Raw genomic sequence first — 23,994 nt, forward strand, 5'->3', positions numbered from 1 at the left:
CTATCCCCGGTGTTATTCAATCTCTATATTGAGCAAGCAGTAAAGGAAGTAAAAGAAAAATTTGGGGTAGGAATTAATATCCATGGAGAAGAAATAAAAACTTTGAGGTTTGCTGATGACATTAAGAAAGGTGTAAGATGAATGTCTACAAAAGCAAACCAAGGATAATGGAATGTATTTGAATTAAATCAGCTGATGCTCAGGGGATTAGATTAGGAAATGAGACACTTAAAGTAGTAGAGGAGCAAAATAACTGACGATGGTCAAGGTAAAGAGGATATAAAATGTAGACTGGCAATGGCGAGGAAAGCATTTCTGAAGAAGACAAATTTGTTAACATTGAGTATCAATTTAAGTGAGAGGAAGTCCTTTCTGAAAATATTTGTATGGAGTGTAGCCATTTATGGAAGTGAAACATGGACAATAAATAGTTTATGCAAGAAGAGAATAGAAGCTTTCGACATGTGGTGCTACAGAAGAATGCTGAAGATTAGATGGGTAGATCATGTAACAAATGAGGAGGTACTGGATTGAATTGGGGAGAAGAGGAATTTGTGGCACAACAAGACTAGAAGAAGGGATCGGTTGGTAGTACATGTTCTGAGGCACCAAGGGATCATTTAGTACTGGAGGGCAGTGTGGATGGCAAAAATCGTAGAGGGAGACCAAGAGATGTATACATTAAGCAGGTTCAGAAGGATGTAGGTTGTAGTAGTTACTTGGAGATGAAGGAGCTTGCACAGGAGATTAGCATGGAGAGCTGCATCAAACCAGTCCCTGGACTGAAGGCCACAACAACAATTACATTATTTGGTGTAAGGATATTGTTTAAACTATTTCTAACTGTCATTCGAAACATGCGTCACCCATGCTATTAGTAACTACAATGTGAGCATTTTATGGTTTTGGAATATAGATATATACAATACTCTAGCAGCCACAGAGTGGTACAGATGCATTTGAAGACCTGGGTTGCAAAGGTGAAGCTGTGTTGGGTATACTAGCTGCACTCATGTGTCTGCTATAAATTATGCGAGAAGCATGAACAACATCAATACTGATTGAAAAAGAGAGTGTATTCATTTCAAGATCATCAAGGGGTCAATGACAAATATCACTAAAAAATTCAAGTTGTTAATTCTAGATTGCTACTGTCAACGACAGGGTCTTAGCAGAAGTATATAAACACACACCACTCCAAACAATCCTGTTGGGGGAACCTCCACAACTGAGCATTATACCAGAGGTTGAAAATACAGCTTCAGTTGTAAAGTTCTTTTATTATCAATGACCAGTTTTGGGCTCTTGTAAGCCCATCTTCAAGTGTCGAACTTGGTGCTGTGGCCCTTGAGTGCCACAGTGGTCATCCACCGCGACACTCGGGAGCCACAGCACCAAGTTCGACACCCGAAGATGGGCTTATGAGAGCCCGAAACTGGTCGTGTCATAATAAAAGAGGTTTACAACTGAAGCGGTATTTTCAGCCTCTAACAAACCACTCATTTAGAAAATGTTTTGAATAATGAAATAGACAGTTTAACTACAGCAGCCACTAATCATTACCTTTTCTGCTCATTAACATGCATGTCCAGGTTCAAGTCCCAGCCCAGCACACAGCTTTAATTTTTCAGAAACTTTCAAACCAGTGCACATTCCACTGCAGAGTGAAAACTCATTCTGGACCCACATTAGTAATTTTAAACAAAAGCTTATTTGAACTTCAGCTACATTTGATCCACTGTACTTGGGCAGCTGTTAAAAGGCTGAGCTATAACTACTGCTGCAACATTGTGTCACAGTGTTTATTTAATAGTATTTGTTCAAAGTCAAATTTTAATTATATTATTGTCATAGTAACTATTTTACTTGTACATATATTATAAAATGTGTGAGCTGGTGTGACTTTGAGAGTGAATATGTCATTTAATTTTGGCTTAGAAGTCTATGAATAAATTCAGTGTGGATAGAGCATTCAATCAATGTTGTTGTGACCCATACAGGAGCTAATTAGAATAATATGGCTGTTGTAAATGAATATTGTTGACAAATGTTAAATTCAGAGACTTCTATATAGATTTTTATAGGGTTCTTGTAATACTGTCTAATTATGCTGCAACAGATCTTGGCCACCTCAATCAGATTATTGCTTAGTCACATCTTAGGGTGAACATTATCATGTGATGAATACTTCAACATTTCTCTCTACTGTAGTATCTATGAATGATACATGTTGAGAAATAAAGACAACTCATAGAAAGATGCACATATTACAAATCACATAGAGTTAAAAAGTTGTGACTCTGGTTTTGAGCATTAAAGAGCAGTTCCATTACATTGCAGTCCAATAAGAAGTTAAATAATATATGTAAAATGTTTGCTGACCCTGAGACCAAGTTGCAGGGCCAGAATTCCAACCCTAGCTTCCAGTTCTGGTTCATTGGCTGCTTGGCGCAAAATAAAAGCTGCACGACCATGTTGCATGTGACCCAAACATACCCATGCGACATCAAGGCGCCGAGTTTTCACACACATACGAGCGAGGCTGCTCCACACAGCTTCACTGCAATAAGAAATTTGATTTAGTAACTGATATTTTATAAGCAATAAATAGTGTTTGAAAGAACAGACTTATGCTTAAGAGGTATCTCTTCTTCAATATAACCCAAATATATTGTACACTGTAGGTGTGCTGTAGTCTTTTCTTATACCACTGTCAACTTTTCAATCAGTCACATTAAAATACACGGCATTCATAAAGTCCGGGAACACTTTCAATTATTTATTGCACAAGAACCAAACATTGTACAGATACCATACATATCTCATTTTGAAGAGAAACCCTGAAAGGCTTTTTCATGTATACCGCCACAGCATAGTTTGGTAATTTGCTGGTAGTCAGCACTAGTCGCAAACATGGCGAGTTGAGGTGCAGAGCCGAGCTTTCTGTGTGTTGGAGTTTGACAAAAACAAGTGTACTACAGCTGTTCAACGGATGTTTAGAACCAAGTACGGTAAGAAGCCACCAACAAGGAAGGCCATTTATCACTGGCACAACAAATTCACTACAACGGGTTGCTTGTGCCTGGCAAAGAGAAATGGATGTCCCAGTGTGAGTGAAGCGAATGTGGAGCACGTACGAGAGACATTCATAAGGAGTCCAAGGAAATCGTTGCATTATGTATCCCGTGAACTCGAAATGGCTCCAATGACAGTACAAAAGCTGTCTATGAAACCATTCAAATTGGAGTTAGTGCAGAAGCTCAATGACGAGGACAAAGACAAGCGTTTTGAGTATCATTCACAGTTGCAACAATTGAATGAGGATGGGCATGGCATCAGTGATCGCTTAATTTTTAGTGGCGAAACCACTTTTCACACTAATGGGAAAGTGAATGGGCATGATTGTCGAATATGGGGTACAAAGCAGCCAGTGCATTGTCATGCCAAAAACTGTACGGGTCATTCTTCTTCACCGACAGACTGTTACTGGATATTCCTACTTGGACATGTTGCAGCAAAGGCTGATGCCTCAAATGCAATTGGACTCTCTGTTCATCTTTCAGCGGATGGAGCTCCATCCCATTTTCATCATGAAGTTTGTGGGTACCTGAAAATGGAGCTGCCGCAACGATTGATCGGCCATGCTACAGAAGGAGACAACTGTCTCATGAAATGGCCTCCCCGATCACCAGATCTTACTCCGTGTGATTTTTTCTGTGGGGACATGTTAAAGATCTGGTGTATGTACTGCCTCTACCATGTGATGTAGCAGAGCTTCGGGAGAGAATACAGGAAGCTACTGCCACAGTCGATGAAGCCATCTGGGACGGGTATGGCAAGGATTCTATTATCATATTGACGTCTGCCGCGTCACTCATCGTTTGCATATCGAATGTTTTTTTAAAAAAAACCTTCAGAGTTTCTCTTCAAAATGCAATATGTATGACATCTGTACAATGTTTAGTTCTTATGCAATAAATAATTGAAAGTGTTCCCAAACTTTATGTACACCCTGTATTTCATTTGTTTTGCTTCAATGTGTGACTCACTTAGACCAATGTAAATGTATCTTAGCATACTGAGTGAAATTCAGAAAAAGCAGATTCATCACACATTGTAATGTAGTGTAGCATGTGAAATTAGTACAACACTTTCTTGTACTCTTTTTGAATGGACTGATTAGATTGTGAATGGAAAAAAAGCTGACAATAGTGGGTGATTGGCTGATACGCAAAACTGATAATATTTGGATGTATCCAACATGATTCATGTGTTATGGAGACATGTCACACTATAACCAGACTATATTTTTATGAAACAATGGAGTTGTTACAGATAAGCTACCAGACTGGCCTCATGTTATTTGAATGAAGAATTGAGGCATAGCTCACTACTGTGCAAGAATCCAGTACACCTGTGAAGTTAGTGTACCCGTGGAGGCCAATCAGCTGCTGATAGTGCCTACACACGCTGTACATAGTACAGAAACAACTGGTTCTCCCATAGCACTCTCCATACAGTGACATGGTCAACGTTACCTTGTACAGCAGCAACTTATCTGACGCTGACATTAAGGTTATTGTCAACTGCATGAAGAATTGCCTTGTCCATTGCAGGTGTCCTCGTCGTTCTAGGTCTTCCCCAGTCACGAGTCATAGGCTGGAATGTTCCATGCTCCCTAAGACGCTGATCAACTGCTTCGAACGTCTTCCTGTCAGGACACCTTCGTTCTGGAAATCTGTCTCGATACAAACGTACCGTGCCACGGCTATTGCCCTGTGCTAATCCATACATCAAATGGGCATCTGCCAACTCCGCATTTGTAAACATTGCACTGACTGCAAAACCACGTTGCTGATGAACACTAACCTGTTGATGCTACATACTGATGTGCTTGATGCTAGTACTGTAGAGCAATGAGTCGCATGTCAACACAAACACCGAAGTCAACATTACCTTCCTTCAATTGGGACAAATGGCGGTGAATCGAGGAAGTTCAGTACATACTGACGAAACTAAAATGAGCTCTAAGATGGAAATTAAGTGTTTCCGGACACATGTCAACATAACACTTTTTCTTTATTTGTGTGTGAGGAATGTTTCCTGAAAGTTTGGCCATACCTTTTTGTAACACCCTGTATATGCGAACACCGCACAAAATATTTTTGTAAATATTAGCACTTGACAATGAGAAAAAATTCTTAAAACTCGTGGTGCTAAGCATGAGAAACTATGTAACTGGTGCAGTGTTTTATTGTTTAAATAATGCTTTCCAGAAACATCGACTACGATGCATGAAACTGAGTCAATCATTTCTACTTCCCAGACAATTATCAGTTTAGGTTACATCAGTGATTTTTTTTTGGGTAATAAACCTTTATTAGATAATAAACAAGTATGTGACAAGTATTTTGATGCCTATTATGTACATATACCTTAAATAAAGCTTGAAAATGCTAGGGGGTATCCTATACATAACTTTTACAGCTAAAAACATTATTTCCCACATTTTATGCCATTTTTCTGAAGTCCCTTGAAAAATGTAAAAGTGGGGTTTCAGTGTATACTGGATCTACGGGAACAAACAGACATGACTTGTTTGAGAACGTCCACATAGAAACTGGTATCAGTGACAAGGATGCAGTTGTGGCAACAATGATTACCAAAGAAAAACTAATACAAGCAGAAAGATATATATGTTCAGTAAACTAGATAAAAAAAACACCCTGCATATGTCTGATTGTGACTGTTATGTGCGTTCGGATGGATATGTGTGTGTGTGCGAGTGTATACCTGTCGCTTCTCCCCCCCCTCCCCCCCCCTCCAAGGTAAGTCTTTCCACTCCCGGGATTGGAATGACTCCTTACCCTCTCCCTTAAAACCCACATCCTTTCGTCTTTCCCTCTCCTTCCCTCTTTCCTGATGATGCAAACGTGGGTTGCGAAAGCTTGAAATTTGTGTGTGTGTTTGTTATTGTTATTGTTTCTATCAATGTACCAACGCTTTCGTTGGGTAAGTTACAGAATTTTTCCCACGTCGAATGTTTCCCTCTATATATACAAAGATTCCATGACTTACCAAACGGGAAAGCGCTGGTAGATAGGCACAATAAAAAAAACACACAAACACACATACAAAATTTCAAGCTTTCGCAACCCACGGTTGCTTCGTCAGGAAAGAGGGAAGGAGAGGGAAAGATGAAAGGATGTGGGTTTTAAGGGAGAGGGTAAGGAGTCATTCCAATCCCGGGAGCGGAAAGACTTACCTTAGGGGGAAAAAAGGACAGGTATACACTCGCACACACACACATATCCATCCACACATATACAGACACAAGCAGACATATTTAAAGGCCAGGTTGGTGAACAACGATGGGTACAAAGGTTAGGTAGTTGTGTTGCCTCCAAAACACGTTAAAGGGTGGGGAAATTCAGGAAAATTTCAAAAAAACTGCGTGTAAATGTATTCAAAAGACTGGTTATGTGCTGGCAGATTATGACAATGAGGCTAACAATTGTCTGACGAAGAAATAATAACGTTTAAACCTGTGGGAAGCTGCTAAAAAATGATCGGTTATGTGGGAAAAAACGGGAATGGAAATAAAACGAAAGTTGTTGGAAATAGCTGAAATGGTTGTTTAATGGGTGAAAGGAAGTGAAGCTGTGAAATAGTATTCACGAGTTTACACGAAATGTTTGTAAACTGGGAACAGTGGATTTTAGAGCAGCGGTAATGCTAAAAGCGTTAAAAATTTTTAGGTTATGGTTTGGAAGTAAATTACGTATTATTGAGTATATTTACGTAGGATAAATTGTATGGTAGATTATGGAAAAAGGGAAGATGAATACAAAGTGAAACTACCTGTACAAACAAAAAGAGAAAGTAAGATGACAGAAAAGATTTCGAAATGCAACAGTGACAATAACAAACGTAATTGTTGGGTTCAAATTAATGATATAAATAAAATAGAAAGAAACATTCCACATGGGAAAAATATATTAAAAACAAAGATGCCATGACTTACCAAACGGGAAAGCGCTGGTAGATAGGCACAATAAAAAAACACACAAACACACACACAAATTTCAAGCTTTCGCAACCCACGGTTGCTTCGTCAGGAAAGAGGGAAGGAGAGGGAAAGATGAAAGGATGTGGGTTTTAAGGGAGAGGGTAAGGAGTCATTCCAATCCCGGGAGCGGAAAGACTTACCTTAGGGGGAAAAAAGGACAGGTATACACTCGCACACACACACATATCCATCCACACATATACAGACACAAGCAGACATATTTAATATATATTACATATTTAATATATCTAAAAACACAGATGATGCGACTTACCGAACGAAAGTGCTGGCAGGTCGATAGACACACAAACAAACACAAACATACACACGAAATTCAAGCTTTCGCAACAAACTGTTGCCTCATCAGGAAAGAGGGAAGGAGAGGGAAAGACGAAAGGATGTGGGTTTTAAGGGAGAGGGTAAGGAGTCATTCCAATCCCAGGAGCAGAAAGACTTACCTTATGGGGAAAAAAGGACAGGTACACAGTCGCACGCACACACACACACACACACACACACACACACACACACACACACACACATCCATCCGCACATACACAGACACAAGCAGACATTTTCTGATGAGGCAACAGTTTGTTGCGAAAGCTTGAATTTCGTGTGTATGTTTGTGTTTGTTTGTGTGTCTATCGACCTGACAGCACTTTCGTTCGGTAAGTGACATCATCTGTGTTTTTAGATATATTTTTCCCACGTGGAATGTTTCCCTCTCTCTCTCTCTCTCTCTCTCTCTCTCTCTCTCTGTCTCTCTCTCTCTCTCTCTCTCTCTCTCTCTCTATATATATATATATATATATATATATATAAACAAAGATGATGTGAGTTACCAAATGAAAGTACTGGCAGGTCGACAGACACACAAACAAACACAAACATACACACAAAATCCAAGCTTTCGCAACAAACTGTTGCCTCATCAGGAAAGAGGGAAGGAGCGGGAAAGACTAAAGGATGTGGGTTTTAAGGGAGAGGGTAAGGAGTCATTCCCATCCTGGGAGCGGAAAGACTTACCTTAGGGGGAAAAAAGGACGGGTATACACTCGCACACACACACACATATCCATCCACACATATACAGACACAAGCAGACATATTTAAAGACAAAGAGTTTGGGTAGAGATGTCAGCCTAGACTGACATCTCTGCCCAAACTCTTTGTATATATATATATATATATATATATATATATATATATATATATATATATATATATACACACACAAACAAACACAAACATACACACGAAATTCAAGCTTTCGCAACAAACTGTTGCCTCATCAGGAAATGTCTGCCTGTGTCTGTGTATGTGCGGATGGATATGTGTGTGTGTGTGTGTGTGTGTGTGTGTGTGTGTGCGAGTGTGTACCTGTCCTTTTTTCCCCCTAAGGTAAGTCTTTCCGCTCCCGGGATTGGAATGACTCCTTACCCTCTCCCTTAAAACCCACATCCTTTCATCTTTCCCTCTCCTTCCCTCTTTCCTGACGAAGCAACCGTTGGTTGCGAAAGCTAGTATTTTGTGTGTGTGTGTGTGTGTGTGTGTGTGTATATATATATATATATCATTTGAATATAATACTCACTTCCCTGATCATCTGCCAGGAAATTGTGAAGATATGTCTTTCATCCAGAAATGAAAACATATAAAAATACATAACAGTGAAAGAAAGTTTAGCTATATCAAATACAATCACTGACTTTACAATAAGAGTCATGGAAATAGTTGTTACTATAAATGTATCACACAAAAATACCTTATCATGACTGTTATGATCAAACGCAGTCAAAACTGAACTCTAACAGACATTTTTACTTGAGCTAGTCTAACAGTCCCTGTTAAGATATTCATCTATAGAACACAAGGAGTAGCAAACAAAAAGTCTTTCAAACTCTGTTTAAACTATGCTTTATCTGAAAACAAGCTTTTAATGGTTGTTGGCAATTTATTGAAAATATGTTTCCTGAATACTGGACCCCTCATTGAAGCAAGGTAAGTGATTTTATGTCTTTAGGGGAAGATTGTTCTTATTCCTAGTATTGATACTATGTACGAGCTACTGGTTGGAAATAGAGACACATTATTTGGGAACAAATTTCATTAAGGAATAAAATACTGAGAAGCAGTGGTTAGAATACCCAGTTCCTTGCACAGGTTTCTACATGACGTTTTTGAATTTACAACACAAATGAGTCTTAATTACATGCTTCTGTTCTCTAAAAACTTTTGTTCAATTTAATGAGTTACTCAGAATATGATCCCATATGACATAACAGAATGAAAGTAAGCAGGGCATGCATTTTCTTTAATATTTACATATACCACCTATATCTGACATAATTTGCATTGCAAACACAGACTTGTCCATGTGCTTCAGCAATGTGGTGATTCACCCTTCCCAACTGAATTTATTAAAATAACAGTGCTTCTGAAAGTAACAGAATTTGCGTTTACAAACTAGAATGCATATTATTTTAATGATTTGCAAATAAGTCTTATGTCAGTGTTAACAGAGAGATTTTGTGTACTTGCTGTTTAATTTAATTATAATGATAATAATAACAACAAAATCATTAGAACATACAAAATAACAGTCAGACAAATACGTTCAAAATAGATCCAAAATTATTTATACACTCCTGGAAATGGAAAAAAGAACACATTGACACCGGTGTGTCAGACCCACCATACTTGCTCCGGACACTGCGAGAGGGCTGTACAAGCAATGATCACACGCACGGCACAGCGGACACACCAGAAACCGCGGTGTTGGCCGTCGAATGGCGCTAGCTGCGCAGCATTTGTGCACCGCCGCTGTCAGTGTCAGCCAGTTTGCCGTGGCATACGGAGCTCCATCGCAGTCTTTAACACTGGTAGCATGCCGCGACAGCGTGGACGTGAACCGTATGTGCAGTTGACGGACTTTGAGCGAGGGCGTATAGTGGGCATGCGGGAGGCCGGGTGGACGTACCGCCGAATTGCTCAACACGTGGGGCGTGAGGTCTCCACAGTACATCGATGTTGTCGCCAGTGGTCGGCGGAAGGTGCACGTGCCCGTCGACCTGGGACCGGACCGCAGCGACGCATGGATGCACGCCAAGACCATAGGATCCTACGCAGTGCCGTAGGGGACTGCACCGCCACTTCCCAGCAAATTAGGGACACTGTTGCTCCTGGGGTATCGGCGAGGACCATTCGCAACCGTCTCCATGAAGCTGGGCTACGGTCCCGCACACCGTTAGGCCGTCTTCCGCTCACGCCCCAACATCGTGCAGCCCGCCTCCAGTGGTGTCGCGACAGGCGTGAATGGAGGGACGAATGGAGACGTGTCGTCTTCAGCGATGAGAGTCGCTTCTGCCTTGGTGCCAATGATGGTCGTATGCGTGTTTGGCGCCGTGCAGGTGAGCGCCACAATCAGGACTGCATACGACCGAGGCACACAGGGCCAACACCCGGCATCATGGTGTGGGGAGCGATCTCCTACACTGGCCGTACACCACTGGTGATCATCGAGGGGACACTGAATAGTGCACGGTACATCCAAACCGTCATCGAACCCATCCTTCTACCATTCCTAGACCGGCAAGGGAACTTGCTGTTCCAACAGGACAATGCACGTCCGCATGTATCCCGTGCCACCCAACGTGCTCTAGAAGGTGTAAGTCAATTACCCTGGCCAGCAAGATCTCCGGATCTGTGCCCCATTGAGCATGTTTGGGACTGGATGAAGCATCGTCTCACGCGGTCTGCACGTCCAGCACGAACGCTGGTCCAACTGAGGCGCCAGGTGGAAATGGCATGGCAAGCCGTTCCACAGGACTACATCCAGCATCTCTACGATCGTCTCCATGGGAGAATAGCAGCCTGCATTGCTGCGAAAGGTGGATATACACTGTACTAGTGCCGACATTGTGCATGCTCTGTTGCCTGTGTCTATGTGCCTGTGGTTCTGTCAGTGTGATCATGTGATGTATCTGACCCCAGGAATGTGTCAATAAAGTTTCCCCTTCCTGGGACAATGAATTCACGGTGTTCTTATTTCAATTTCCAGGAGTGTATAAACTCAAGTTCTGCTATTTTTTGACTTGTTCCTTCCACACAAGCTGAACTGATTCAGTTAAATAAAACAGAAGAAATTTCTCTCTTTAACAAGCAATAACAGACTAATGTTTAACTTCATCAGTCAGGCATGAAATGGTGTTTCCAACGTGGCAAGGCTGCTGCCATTAGAGAGCATTAATATGCTAAGTGGTTAATAGCAGTTAGGTACTGGTCTTATACAAAAGAAACACATACCTCATAAAAAGAATTGAGTGATGTTAAATGTGTCTCCCTGAATATTGTACAGGACGGTGCAGAGAAATAAGCAAATTTGAAATGATAAGAAAAATTGAGGAAACTTACAATACTTTATCTGAAGCTGCAATAAGTGTTCTGAAAGAGGAGAAATTTCATCAGGCATTCCTTTTTAAAAACTACATAATTTAGGCACTGTCCATTTCATCATACATTTTTAGTAAGTTGATTCTGAAGGTTTTGCACAGTGCAGCACAATGTGTTGCCCAGGATGTTGGTGATGTTTTCTTCAATCTGAGTCTTCAGCTGGACAAGGTTTATTGTCTAGACCGGCACACAATGCTCTTCAAATATCCCCTAAGAAGCAGCCACAGACTGAGAAATCTGGATATTGAGGCATCCAAGAGATGTCAGCATTCCTTGAAATTATGTAATCCCCAAACAAACGTTTCACTGCACACTCAGAAATTTGGGCAGTGGTTCCAACAGAACTTATGTAGTTCAGAGAATGGAGTGTTACAGCCAAAAATGTCTCATCATGTTGACAAAACATTGATACCTCAACACTGACAGTGGAGCCTCCTTCATCTTCAAAGAAGAAATAAGCTATCACCTCACGATGTGACATGACACTGTACACCATACAAAAACTTTAGTTCTTTTTTTTTTTTAAAACAGATGTTGGTGAAGTGCAGCATGCTTTGTTCATGTCCAGTAACGCCTGCTCTAATTATTCAAATATTCACTTAAATGAAAAACGACTTCATCTGACACCCAAAAATTTTCAGTGAAGTTAGGATACTCACTGATTTTAGCCAACAGGTTTTCACATATTGTAGGTGCAATATAGAATCATTATATTTCAGTTCTTGAACAATCTGAAGCTTGAAGAATGAAATTGAAGGCTATGAATTATTCTTTGTATGCTTCTGTTGTGTACATAGTTCTGCATAGTCAGCGCGTACACAACTTTCCCACTAGAGTGCGCCCCGCTAAGCACAACAGCGCAGGCGCAGCGCTCGTCTGTCTCCGCACTACAAGATGGCGCTGCCTCAGAGACGGACCAAATTCTGCTTTCGCCGATCCATGTATTAATATGTAACGCAGCCAATGAGCGTGCTGCTAACGCAGAACCTTTTCTCCTCGTGGACCACACTCGCGCAGTGATACCTGACCATGTGAGGTATTATAACGAGTGTACAGACCTCCGATTAGTCAGTCTGCATTTATCTGCACCTGTCTGTATCAGTCTACATTAGTCTGCACCAGTCTATAGTCAAGTTTCAGTCTGCGCCTAATAAGATTACCATATTCCTGTACATAGCCACGAAGATAAATGAATAGACACTTTGTCAAGTATCAGAGATATGTGAGAATAAGATTAACGTACCAAGACCAAAGGAACTTCAGATTGTCAATTGTAAACAGCATCCAGAATCAAGTTACGTAATGTCTATGCTTTTTATTATTTTAATAAATGTGTGTGAAAATTAATCAAGTTCTGTTTAAAGTTGGTCACCGACAATCTGCTACTCTAAGCGTGCAAGTGGCATTTCTATTGTCTGACCTAACGGCAGAAGATAAACACGCCACGATAAGACCACGAGACATATTGCTGACACTCGCCTACTTCGTTAGAGCGACAAGTCAAATAATCTCATGGTGTGTGTACCGAGGGTCTTACAGTACGCACACCACAGCTTCAATGTTCAAGGTCCAATGAGGAGGCAGTTTTTCACACCAAATGATGAGGTCTCCTTACCACTTCAGCTGCAACAGAATTAGTGTTTGCTGTGGTATGTACAGACAATACATGCTGTCTAGACTGAATTAGTCTCTCCCAAGTTAAAAACCAATGTTCTGATCATATGTGGAGAAGGAAATTGACTGCATGGATGTATATCATAGTGACACAAAAACAATCTTTGTGAGGTGGTCTCACAGTCTCCATGTCGGTATTATGCACTCATGGTGATTGCATACTCCATGGGAACTAAATGTCCATTACTACTCAACAATCTGGCATTTTAAACCCTTAATTGAACATCTACAGAGCTGCCAATGTCAGCTTCAAAGTTTCCTGTTTCTCTGTGCCACCCTGTACATTTTCCAACTTAGTTCCTACCACTGAATATACAATACACTTATTCGCTGAACACTATACTGTGTGTGTGTGTGTGTGTGAATGAAAGAGAGAGAGAGAGAGAGAGAGAGAGAGAGAGTGAAGTGAATGTTGATGTACTGATGTGATTCACAGTAACTGTTCCACTGCGATTCCCATTATGACTGAGTCAATGCAGTAAACAAAATCAATCAATGGAAACTGCAGGTTGGAATAGCAACATTTTAAGGAAAAGATAGATTACTGCTTACCACAAAGATGACGTATTAAGTCACAGACAGGCACAATGAAAAGATACTTACACATTAGTTTTCAGCCACAGTTTTCACCAGATAAGGAAATACACATGCCATTTACTCACACAAGCAAGCACACCTCACAAACACAAGACCGCCATCTCAGGCAACTCACACCAGTAATATGAAAGTGACAGCTGCAATCTTAAGAAAAAATAAATCAGCTCTACCTATCTCAAAAGACTGTCACTACAGCTATGTTACATCAACAGCACATCCCTGAGCTGAGTGGGAATATTTTCAAAAAATGAACTTTGGCTCTCAACATCAACACAGATGTAACTGACCTTCGAATGGCCCTAATAGCGCGGAAGGCCTCATCCATATTACCGGCACTCAACTGGTAACTAAAAGTAAGTATGGCATCACGAGTTGTCCTATCACAGTCACTCAGGCCTTCAAAATCACGCATCAGCAATGTATCAACTGGTTGCTGCTCCTACAACAGTGAGTAAAACGTAAACATTGTTAGAATTAACAGCATTCTATTCAAAAATTTCTTACACAATTTACGAAGTACACTATATGAGTAGCATGAGTAATACTTTGCAGAACATCTGGAAAGGGTTTACCACATAGTGTTACATGTGTACAGGTATAATAAAACATAAATTTGTGCCTGAATTAACAACAAAATACTTTTTTAACATTTTTGCACATTATATCCAGCTAACACTTTGCTACAAAGTGGTACATATGGTGATTAAAGTACAAGTTGTGCAAGGGTACACAATGTACATAACTGTAGTTAGATAAATGTAATGGCACTTATTGGCAATTGGAAAGAAATACAGCAATTTCAGACTGCTACTGTTGTGGTCTTTAGCTCAAAGATTGGTTCGATACACATCTCCATGGTAGTATATCCTGCTCAAGCCTCTTCATTTCTGTACATCTATTGAAAACTACATCCATCTGAAACTGCTTATTATAGTAAAGCTTTGGTCTTCTTCAACAGTATTTACCCACCACCCCTTCCCCCTGCTTTTCCACACTTTCCTTCACTACCAAACTAATGATTCCTGGATGTTTCAGGATGTTTCTTATTAACCAATCCATTCTTTTACTCAAGTTGTGACATAAATTTCTCTTCTCTCAAATTCGATTCAGTATCTCATTAGATATCCAGTCTACACACCCAATAGACAGCATTCTCCTGTAGCACCACATTTCACAAGTGACTTGTGTCCTTTGCGAGGTGGTCCACTTACTCATTTAGTAGAATACCATTGATATACAAGGGGGGGGGGGGGATCAAATATAAACTGGATTTTTGTTCCTGAACATCAACAGTTGGTAGGACTGGCCCCGCACTTCTGCTATGCTTTGATGGGACTGGCAGAAGTGACGAGAGCATGCTGTTAGATATTTCCTGCTGTTTCGTCAGTAACACTCACGATGTCTGAGCAACAGGTGCACCCCCTGTACCGCAACACATAATTACAAAATTTCTTACTCATGAAGGAATTACAGTGGCAGAAATTTGCCAAACATTGACTGCACAGTTCAGTGATAAAACATTATCAAGGATACATATGTTTGCTGGTATGAAAAGTTCAAGGAAGGACAAGAACATGTGGAAAATCAACAACACAATCACCATCCTCAGACCATCACTACAGACAAAAACATTCGTGCGGTTAAAGACAATGTTGACAACAATTGACAGGTGATAGTATCAGAAATTGCACAAAAAGTCAGAATCAATTATGGGAGCTGTCAAGCAAGCATCACAAACAACCTACAGTTCCGTAAAGTGTGTTCCAGATGGGTCCCTAAACTTTTGCCTGAAAATCTGAAGTTGAGACGTTTGGAGGTCTGTCAGAGGCTTACAGCAAGGTTTGCGGAAGAAGGTGATGCATTTTTCAGTCGGATCATCACCTGCGACCAAACATGGGTTCACCACTACACTCCAGAATCCAAAGAAGCCAGTAAGGAATGGCGGAGGAAAGGGGAGGCAGTGCCATTGAAACCCAAGACTCGACTGTCAGTTTCTTTCAGCATATTTTTTCGATCAGCGAGGCATTTTGCTGATTGATTTTTTCCATGAGTGATGAACAATCAATGCTGCTTATTACTGTGAACTGATGAACAAGGCGAGAGTTGAATATTGCCACAAAAGACGAGACCAATCGATTTGACAGGTCATCCTCCTCCACAACAATGCGCGAACCCATACTGCAGCTCTAACTGTCTCCAAGGTAGAGGAAATGCAATGGACAACACTTGATCATCCTCCTTACAGGCCGGACTTATCACCCTGCGATTTTCATTTATTCGGACCACTTAAAGAAGCTCTAGGAGGGTGACGATCTGAAGACAACAAGAGTGTGGAAGACTTCGTGCACAACTGGCTGGTGACACGACTCAGTTCTCTTTATGACGAGGGCATCAAAAAGCTGCCCATATGCTGGGACAAATGCATTTCCAAAGCAAGAGACTATGTGGAAAAATAATTTACGATTGATTTGAGTTTTTAAATAAATGAATTTAAGTAAAATATAAAATCCCGTTTATATTTGATCTGCCCTCGTATTACATGACTGTGGCTCAATCACTTAACCCACTATGTACGTAAGTTGAACATTATTATCTCTCTGCATTATTGGAGTGTTGAGATCTGATGGTGCTATTAACATCTTTGTCTACCCTTGTTAACCAAGTGAGGTGGCACAGTGGTCAGCACGGTGGACTCGCATTCGGGAGGATGACGCTTTAAATCTGTGTCCAGCAATTGAAACTGAAGTTTCCCATAATTTCCCTGAATCACTCCAGGTTCCTTTGAAAAAGCATGGCCAACTTCCTTCCCCAACCTTGAAAACTTCCAAGCTTGTGTTCCATCTCTAATGAACTCAATGTTGACACAATGTTAAACCCTATTCTTCCTCCTATCCTGGGCCTCATGACTTGTGAGTCCCTCTCATCCTGGGGATCTTCCCCAAGATACCCCCTCTCTTTCTCAAGCATGGAACTAGTAGTATTGTAGTATTGTAACTTACACTTTTATATGTGTCTACTGGCAGCACTAAAATATTGGCCACACCAGCCTGTCAAGGGCAATGTGGGCCAGACACCTGTGTAATTTTGCACTTGGGCACCACAATAATTGTGGCATAATGTTCTGCAATGCAATAGTCTACCATAGTGATGGCTAGATTGCTACATGTTGCAGCATAAAACAATGTTTCTGCAGCCAACTCTGTGATGGGAGCCTAGCTCTTGTCATAGCACCCCCGGCTTGCGCAAGTACTTCCAGATTAGCCATTAGCAGCATTCCATTGGTGCCGTGAATTCGACCAGCACAATCTCCAAGACAGCCGTCAGTTGAATTTGTGGCCTAGCAGGTAAACCCTCATTGAGCAGCAGGTCTACAAGCCATCAGCTAGTCCTGCTGACTCTGGGCTTTGAACTGAATCTGTTAAGGTGAGGCAACCTTTTCGCTGTCATTGCCTGACACTTGAGCCAGAGTCTATGAGTCCTGGGTTCAACTCAGAGCATCAGTATGTTCTAGCCAGCCATCTTGGGACTCACTAGTGTGTGCCGACCCCATTTTCTAACCACACTTGTTATGGAGCTGGCTCCTGACTTGCATCAGCAAAGATGTCATTGCTGTCAGCCACTGTTCTGCTGCCACAGAAGTCGATTGCCACAACATACTCCCTCGCTGTTTGCTGGCCATGGCTGGTTTGTGGCCTGCAGTCGTCACCCTTCTGATTAATAAACAATTTTGTTGTTGAGCAAGCACTCACTGTGGTACTGCAGATATAATCCCATAACTACTTGTACATGTCACTTTGGAGGTAAAAGCGGCCATCTCGCAACACTCAACCACTATGTTTTCGTGTCAGTAGTGGGATTGGTGGAGGTGCTACTGTCAACACCAATGCCATCAATAGGGTACTAGCAGTATGTGTATCCTACAACTACTTGTGGCTTCCCTTTGACCATTATTTCTGAGTTTATGTCTGTCCTCTTCCCACTGTTATTGTTTTGATTATGTCAGGAATAGGGAATTGTTCAAAGCATGAACCAATGAAACTGGTTACATGCTCACAGTGTAACGCATTGGGTCATATGGCTCAATGTACCTATTCACATGACTAGTATGTTGGTTATGCCGACAAAGAGGGCATTACACCAGGCAACACAGAGACTGTGTGTAACTAAGGCATGAAAAACAATGGGTGTTGGGGAAGTTTGAATGAATGTCAATAGTGGGAAAATGGAGGCATAATTTATTGTAAAAAGTGTTGGCATGTGATTCAGGCATTTAGAAGTCCTCCGGGGATCTATACTAACTGACATGTGGTTTGACATCCACAGAGTGCCTGAGGCACATGTGGAGCTCTACTCTTCTTTTCCATTTCTGCATCACACTCTATATCTACTTCTACATACATACTCTGCAAGCCACCATACGGTGCGTAGTGGAGGGTACCCTGTAACACTAATAGTCATTTCCTCTCCTGTTCCTGTTCCAGATACAGTGACGGAAAAATGACTGTCTATATGCCTCAATACAAGCCCCCATTTCTCATATTTTATCTTTGTGATCCTTACGCAAAATGTATGTTGGTGGGGTGGCAGTGTAATTGTTCTGCAGTCAGGTTCAAATGCCAGTGTTCCTCAAAAAGAATGTCGCCATCCCTCCAGGGATTCACATCTATGTCCTGAAACATTTCTGTAACACTTTCAAGTTGTTGGAACCTACTGTAACAAATCTAGCAGCTCGCTTCCAAACTGCTTCGATATCTTCTTTTAATCTGACCTGGTGCAGATCGCAAACTCTTGAGCAGTACTCAAGAAAAGGCCATACTAGTATCCCATATGTGGTCTCCTTTACACATGTACCACACTTTCGTAAGATTGCCCCAATAAACTGAAATCGTCCATTTGCCTTCCCTACCACAATCCTCACATGCTCATTCCATTTCATATCACTCTGCATCGTTATGCCCAGATATTTAAAAGATGTGACTTGTCTGAACATTATGGGATCGTTTTTCCATATCCACATTAACTTACATACTCCTACATTTTATAGCCAGCTGCCATTCACTGCACCCTCTACAAATTTTGTCTAATAGTCTTGTATCATCATACACCACAGTATCATCAGCAAACACGTGCAGATTGCTGCTCACCCTGTCCACCAGTTCGTTTATGCATATAGAAAATCAAAGCGGTCCTATCACACTTCCCTGGAGCACTCCTCACAATACTCTTGTCTCTGATAAACACTCGCTGTCAAAGGTTTTATAACTTAAGAAGTCTTCGAGCCACTTACATATCTGGGAACCTACTTCATAAGCTTGTACCTTCATTAACAGTCTGCAGTGTGGTACCGTGTCAAATGCTTTTCAGAAATGTAGAAATACGGAAACTGCATGTTGACCTACATCCATAGTTCACAGTGTACCTTGTGAGAGAAGGGCTAACTGGGTTTCACATGAGCGATACTTCTTAAAATCATACTGATACATGAAAATAAGATCTTTGGTTACTATGACATTTATTATATTCAACCTCAAAATACGTTCTACGATTCTGCAGCAAATCAATGTCAAGAATACTGGTCTGTAATTTTGTGGGTCTGTTTTTTTACCTCCTTACATACAGGAGTCACCTGCGTGTTTTTGCAGTCATCTGGAACTTTGCACTGATTGACAGATTCATGATAAATGCAAACTAAGTAAAGGGCCAATGCCATGGAGTACTCTTTGTAAAACCAAATTGAGATTCCGTCCGGACCTGGCGATTTATTTGTTTTCAACCTTTTCAGTTGTTTCTCTATGGCACGGTTGTTTATTACTATGTCACCAACAAGGGACTCTGTGATGGTCAAACAATGATATGTTTGTGTGATTCTCCTGCATGAACGAGTTCTTAAATGCAGAATTTAAAACTTCAGCTTTTGTTTCACTATCTTCAATTGCCACACCACACTGGTAATAAGTGACAGGGTGGAAGCTTTAGTCCTGCTTAGCAATTTTACATACGACCAGTATCTTCACAGGTTCTTAGCCAGATCTTTTGCTAAGGTATGATGGTGGTAGTCGTATGTTTTGGGCATAGATTTTTTTACAGATGCACAAATCTCTATTAACCTTTGCTTGTCATCATTTGCACTTTCTCTTTTGAACTCAGAGTGCAACAGCCTTTACTTTCTTAGCATTTTCCTAATTTCGTTGCTAAGCCACAGTGGGGCTTTTTCATCCTTAATCCACTTATTGGCCACATACTTGTCCAGAGCACAATAAACATTCTGTTTAAATTTTTAATTTTTTCGGAACATTGTTTCAGGAAACAATGATCTAATAGTATTATAATTTTTTTAGTAAATACAGTTATGGTCACAAATAAGTTGTTACTTTTTATTTGCGGATGACCGGTTTCGATCCACTAGAGAGATTACCGTATCGTCAGATCTTCTTTGGAATCCCTGGCATGGAGAAAGCCCATCCACACTGGGACTGAGAACATTGTTTAAACTTTGCCCACAATTCCTCTATGTCCATCACACTGGAACTAAATGATTTCATTTCACTGTCTAAGTGAGATGCTAACAACTGCTTATCTGCTCTTTCTGGCAAAAGCACTCTCCTAGACTTCTTGACTAATTTATTAACTTTCATAACCAATCCATGTCTCTGTGCTGGTGCCATCAATATGGTCCAGCCTCTTTAAAGTTACAAGGTCAAAGATATTTCCTTCGTGTGTGGGATTCAAACTAACTATTCAAGACAGTTTTTGGGAAACTTGTTCAAAAGTACTTCACAAGACTGACTGTCTGCACCCTCTGCAATGGATCCAAAGATATTCCAGTCTGTTTGGTAAGTTAAAGTTGCCTGCTACTAGTATTGCATGATCTGAGTTCCTATGGGCTACTGACTGCAGACTTTCTTTGAATGACTCTAAAACTGTCACAGCAGAATTGAGTGGTCAGTAAAAGATCCAACAATTAATTGGGTTTCACCTAACCTTTTATACACAATCAGATAACTCTACTGCCACAGTAAGTTTTAACATCAATAGAGACAACATTTTTGTCAACTGCAATGAACACTCCCCATCCTATGGCATTTTATTTGTCCTTCTGATAAATGTTCTATGACTCCATGACTCGCTAAATATATCAGAGCTTCCTATTTCAGTTTTTAGCCAGCTCTCTGTCTCAAGATTACTATCTGCTTTCATCTGTAATTCTTTTCTCTGGTGAGGTAGTTGAAAGCCTTCATACAACATTATTGACTGGTGGGGGGGGGGGGGGGGGCAGTTTTGCAACAGTGTCTTATGTTTTGGATTTTTTTGTATTCTCATCACGCAACATTGAGTCAAAACAGCATAGCAGGGCACTGAGATACCACATGGATGTGAGATGATTCACTACCTTATTATAACCAAGGCGTAGGTATGCTGTTGGCAGTAAGGTAAGCAACTGAGCTTTTGCATATCACACACCTGAGTGGGGAAATCGTGGAAATCCAAGCAATGGACTGCTGGTGTGAATGTAGGACTCTGCTGCACAACTTTGCTTGCCAACAGAAGATGAACATAATAGAAATGGGCACAGCTATAGCTGAATCACGCACACATCTACAAGTCTTGCATAAGGAGTTTTCATACACAACTTTTAGTCAGTAAACTTGTACACTTTCTAACTGAATATGACATGAAGCTGAAACACTTACAACATTCTCCTGTATTTACAGGAGTGTCAAATCTAATACACTTTGGCTTGACTGATATTGTTTCAAACAATCTCATAAATAAAACAAGAAAGGAGATATCAGAATTGAATTTCATGTCATTTACTCTGGAAGAAGCAACTGATGTGCATAAGTACTTGCACATCTCCTCAGTACTTCACTATGTCCCAGCTTTTCGTCAAATCTATGAAAGGTTTTTGAAAGCCACAAACATGCAATGAATTATGATGGGTGTTATTGGTGTACAACAGAATAGATTGATAGATTGCAATTTTGTAGCATACAGCAATGTTTCTGCAGACACTTACATGTTGGAAGCCTAGCTCCTGTCTTAACGCTCCCAGCTGAAGTGAGTATGTACAAATACCACCAGCTCACCCATTAGTAGCATTCCATCAGTGCTGTGCATTCGACCAGTCGCCGCACCACTGTACATTTGAACAGTCTCTGCACCAATCATCAAACATGTAGTGTAGCAGCTACAATGTCATTGAGCAACATCATCAACTAGATGAAGCTACTTGTCTGCAAACTGTCAGCTAACCCTGATAGTTCTGGGCTTTGAAATGGATCTGCCAAGACAAAGCACTGATTGACATTGCAGCCAATCTCCCTGGATTTAACTAGGGGTGTCTACATATTTCAGTCAGCCACCTTGGACCATGCGGACAATACACTGAGCCCATCGTAACTTGCTGCAGAGCGCCTTCCAATTTGTGCCACGGAGGGTATCATTGCTGCCAGCACTGTTCTACTGTCACAGCATTCCATTACCACAGGATACTCACATGTTGTCGGCTAGCCAATGTGATTATAAAGAATGTTATCGCTGAGTAAGCATTCTTGACTCCACACTTGCCATGGTTCCAGAGATTACATGTCACAATTCACCACACACCCCACACCCCACTTTGCAAGCAGAACTTGTGGCAGCTTAGCACTAATACAAGGTCTCTTCAAAAGATTCTACGACATGTTTAATGTGTAACTGACAGAAGTTTTGTTGTTGTATGACTGTTAGTTATTGTTCAGTGCCTTGTTCAGTGCCGTATCGAGTAGAACTTTGGTCACACAGTTTGCGAATTTTGAGATGGCAGAGTTAGAGAATCAACGTGTCATCATTAAATTTTGCATGAAACTCAAGAAAATCTTTACAGAGACATGCTAAATGATGCAAGAAGCCTACCATGATGAGTTCTTACATCATACTCGGTATTACAAATAGTTAACACGATTTAAAAATGGCGAGATGGAAGTTAAAGAACACCCTTGTTCAGGACACTCTGCGACGTCTACTGACTACACTGCTGTCATGTACATAAATGAAATTGTGTGTGCCAATCGAAGACCGACTCAGAGATTGCAGAAGAAAGTAACATTTCAGTTGGATCATGTGGGAAGAAAATGGCTTGACATGTGACAATTCGTGGCTCTTGCATCATGAGAACGCACCCAGCCACTCATCCCTGTTGGTGCATGACTATTGCATAAAAAACTAAATTACTATGCTGCATCATCTTGCACACTCTTCAGACCTGGCCCCGAAGGACTTTTATTTCCAAAGTTGAAAACCGCATTGAAAGACAAAGATTTGCAATGATAGACAAGATAAAAGAAAATTCACAAACAGTACTTCGTGTGATTCAGCAAGGAGTATACCAAGACTGCTTCCAGAAGTGGAAATGGTATTGGGAGCACTGTATCAATGGTGGAGGATAGTATTTCAAAGGTAAGTGTAGAAAAATTTTGTAGACAATGTTCCGAGATTTTTTTAACAGACCACATAGTACAACACAGTCACTACGAAAGGAACTGGCCAGCAATTCTGTCTCATAATTTATTACTTTTCTGTATTGAATTCACTTCTGGTACAGCACACTTAACGAGACAGATACGAGCAAGATTTCTAGTCCTAGAGGTCTGGGGAATTTCAGAGCTCGCATGATGACCGTATCTCCACTACTGAGTACGAAGCAGCCCACAATTACCTGTAATAGAGAGTTCTGGAATTCTAATACTGCAAAGTGTATGTATTAGTATGTGGAACTTGTATGTTATCATACATAGGTGAAATATTAAAGTATTCCAGGTGGACACAGCCACAATGACAATCATAAATACTGCTTTAGAATCATACACCCGCCTTCATTTTCTAAAGCCAAAGGAGTAACCAACTGATTTCTACTCACTATTCCAAATATTGTTCAACAATTCTTTTGAGAGATTTTTCCAAATTTTGGATCACAGGAAAAACAGCCTGTAAGGTATAGTGTGACCAGACTCTAGTCACTGCTTCTGTACAGGCACAATGATTTGTGTGAGCAAGGGCACTGCAGATAACAGTTTTTGCTCTTGAGGATGAGGACTGAGAATTTCCCTAACAGGAAGAATTTGAGTTAAGTGCCATAACAAAAACCTTCAGGAGTAAATATGAAGAGGGCACTAAAATGCTATTTCTCACAGAAACTCAATATCAAGCAAAGACCTAAC

At 40.8% G+C, this 23,994-nt stretch overlaps 1 protein-coding gene across 1 annotated transcript in view; it reads right to left on the reverse strand.

Annotated features, from left to right (window-relative positions):
• LOC124776511 (intraflagellar transport protein 140 homolog) overlaps nt 1–23,994 on the reverse strand; it is a 249,038-nt gene that overhangs the window by 83,805 nt on the left and 141,239 nt on the right. The window contains exons 14-15 of the mRNA XM_047251534.1: nt 14,083–14,234; nt 2,383–2,560 (exon numbers count right to left, since the gene is read on the reverse strand). Of these exons, the coding sequence (XP_047107490.1) occupies nt 2,383–2,560; nt 14,083–14,234 (330 nt within the window). The remainder of the gene's footprint in view (nt 1–2,382; nt 2,561–14,082; nt 14,235–23,994) is intronic.

Source organism: Schistocerca piceifrons, chromosome 2, assembly GCF_021461385.2.
Source record: "Schistocerca piceifrons isolate TAMUIC-IGC-003096 chromosome 2, iqSchPice1.1, whole genome shotgun sequence".
In the NCBI taxonomy this organism is placed as follows: domain Eukaryota; kingdom Metazoa; phylum Arthropoda; class Insecta; order Orthoptera; family Acrididae; genus Schistocerca; species Schistocerca piceifrons.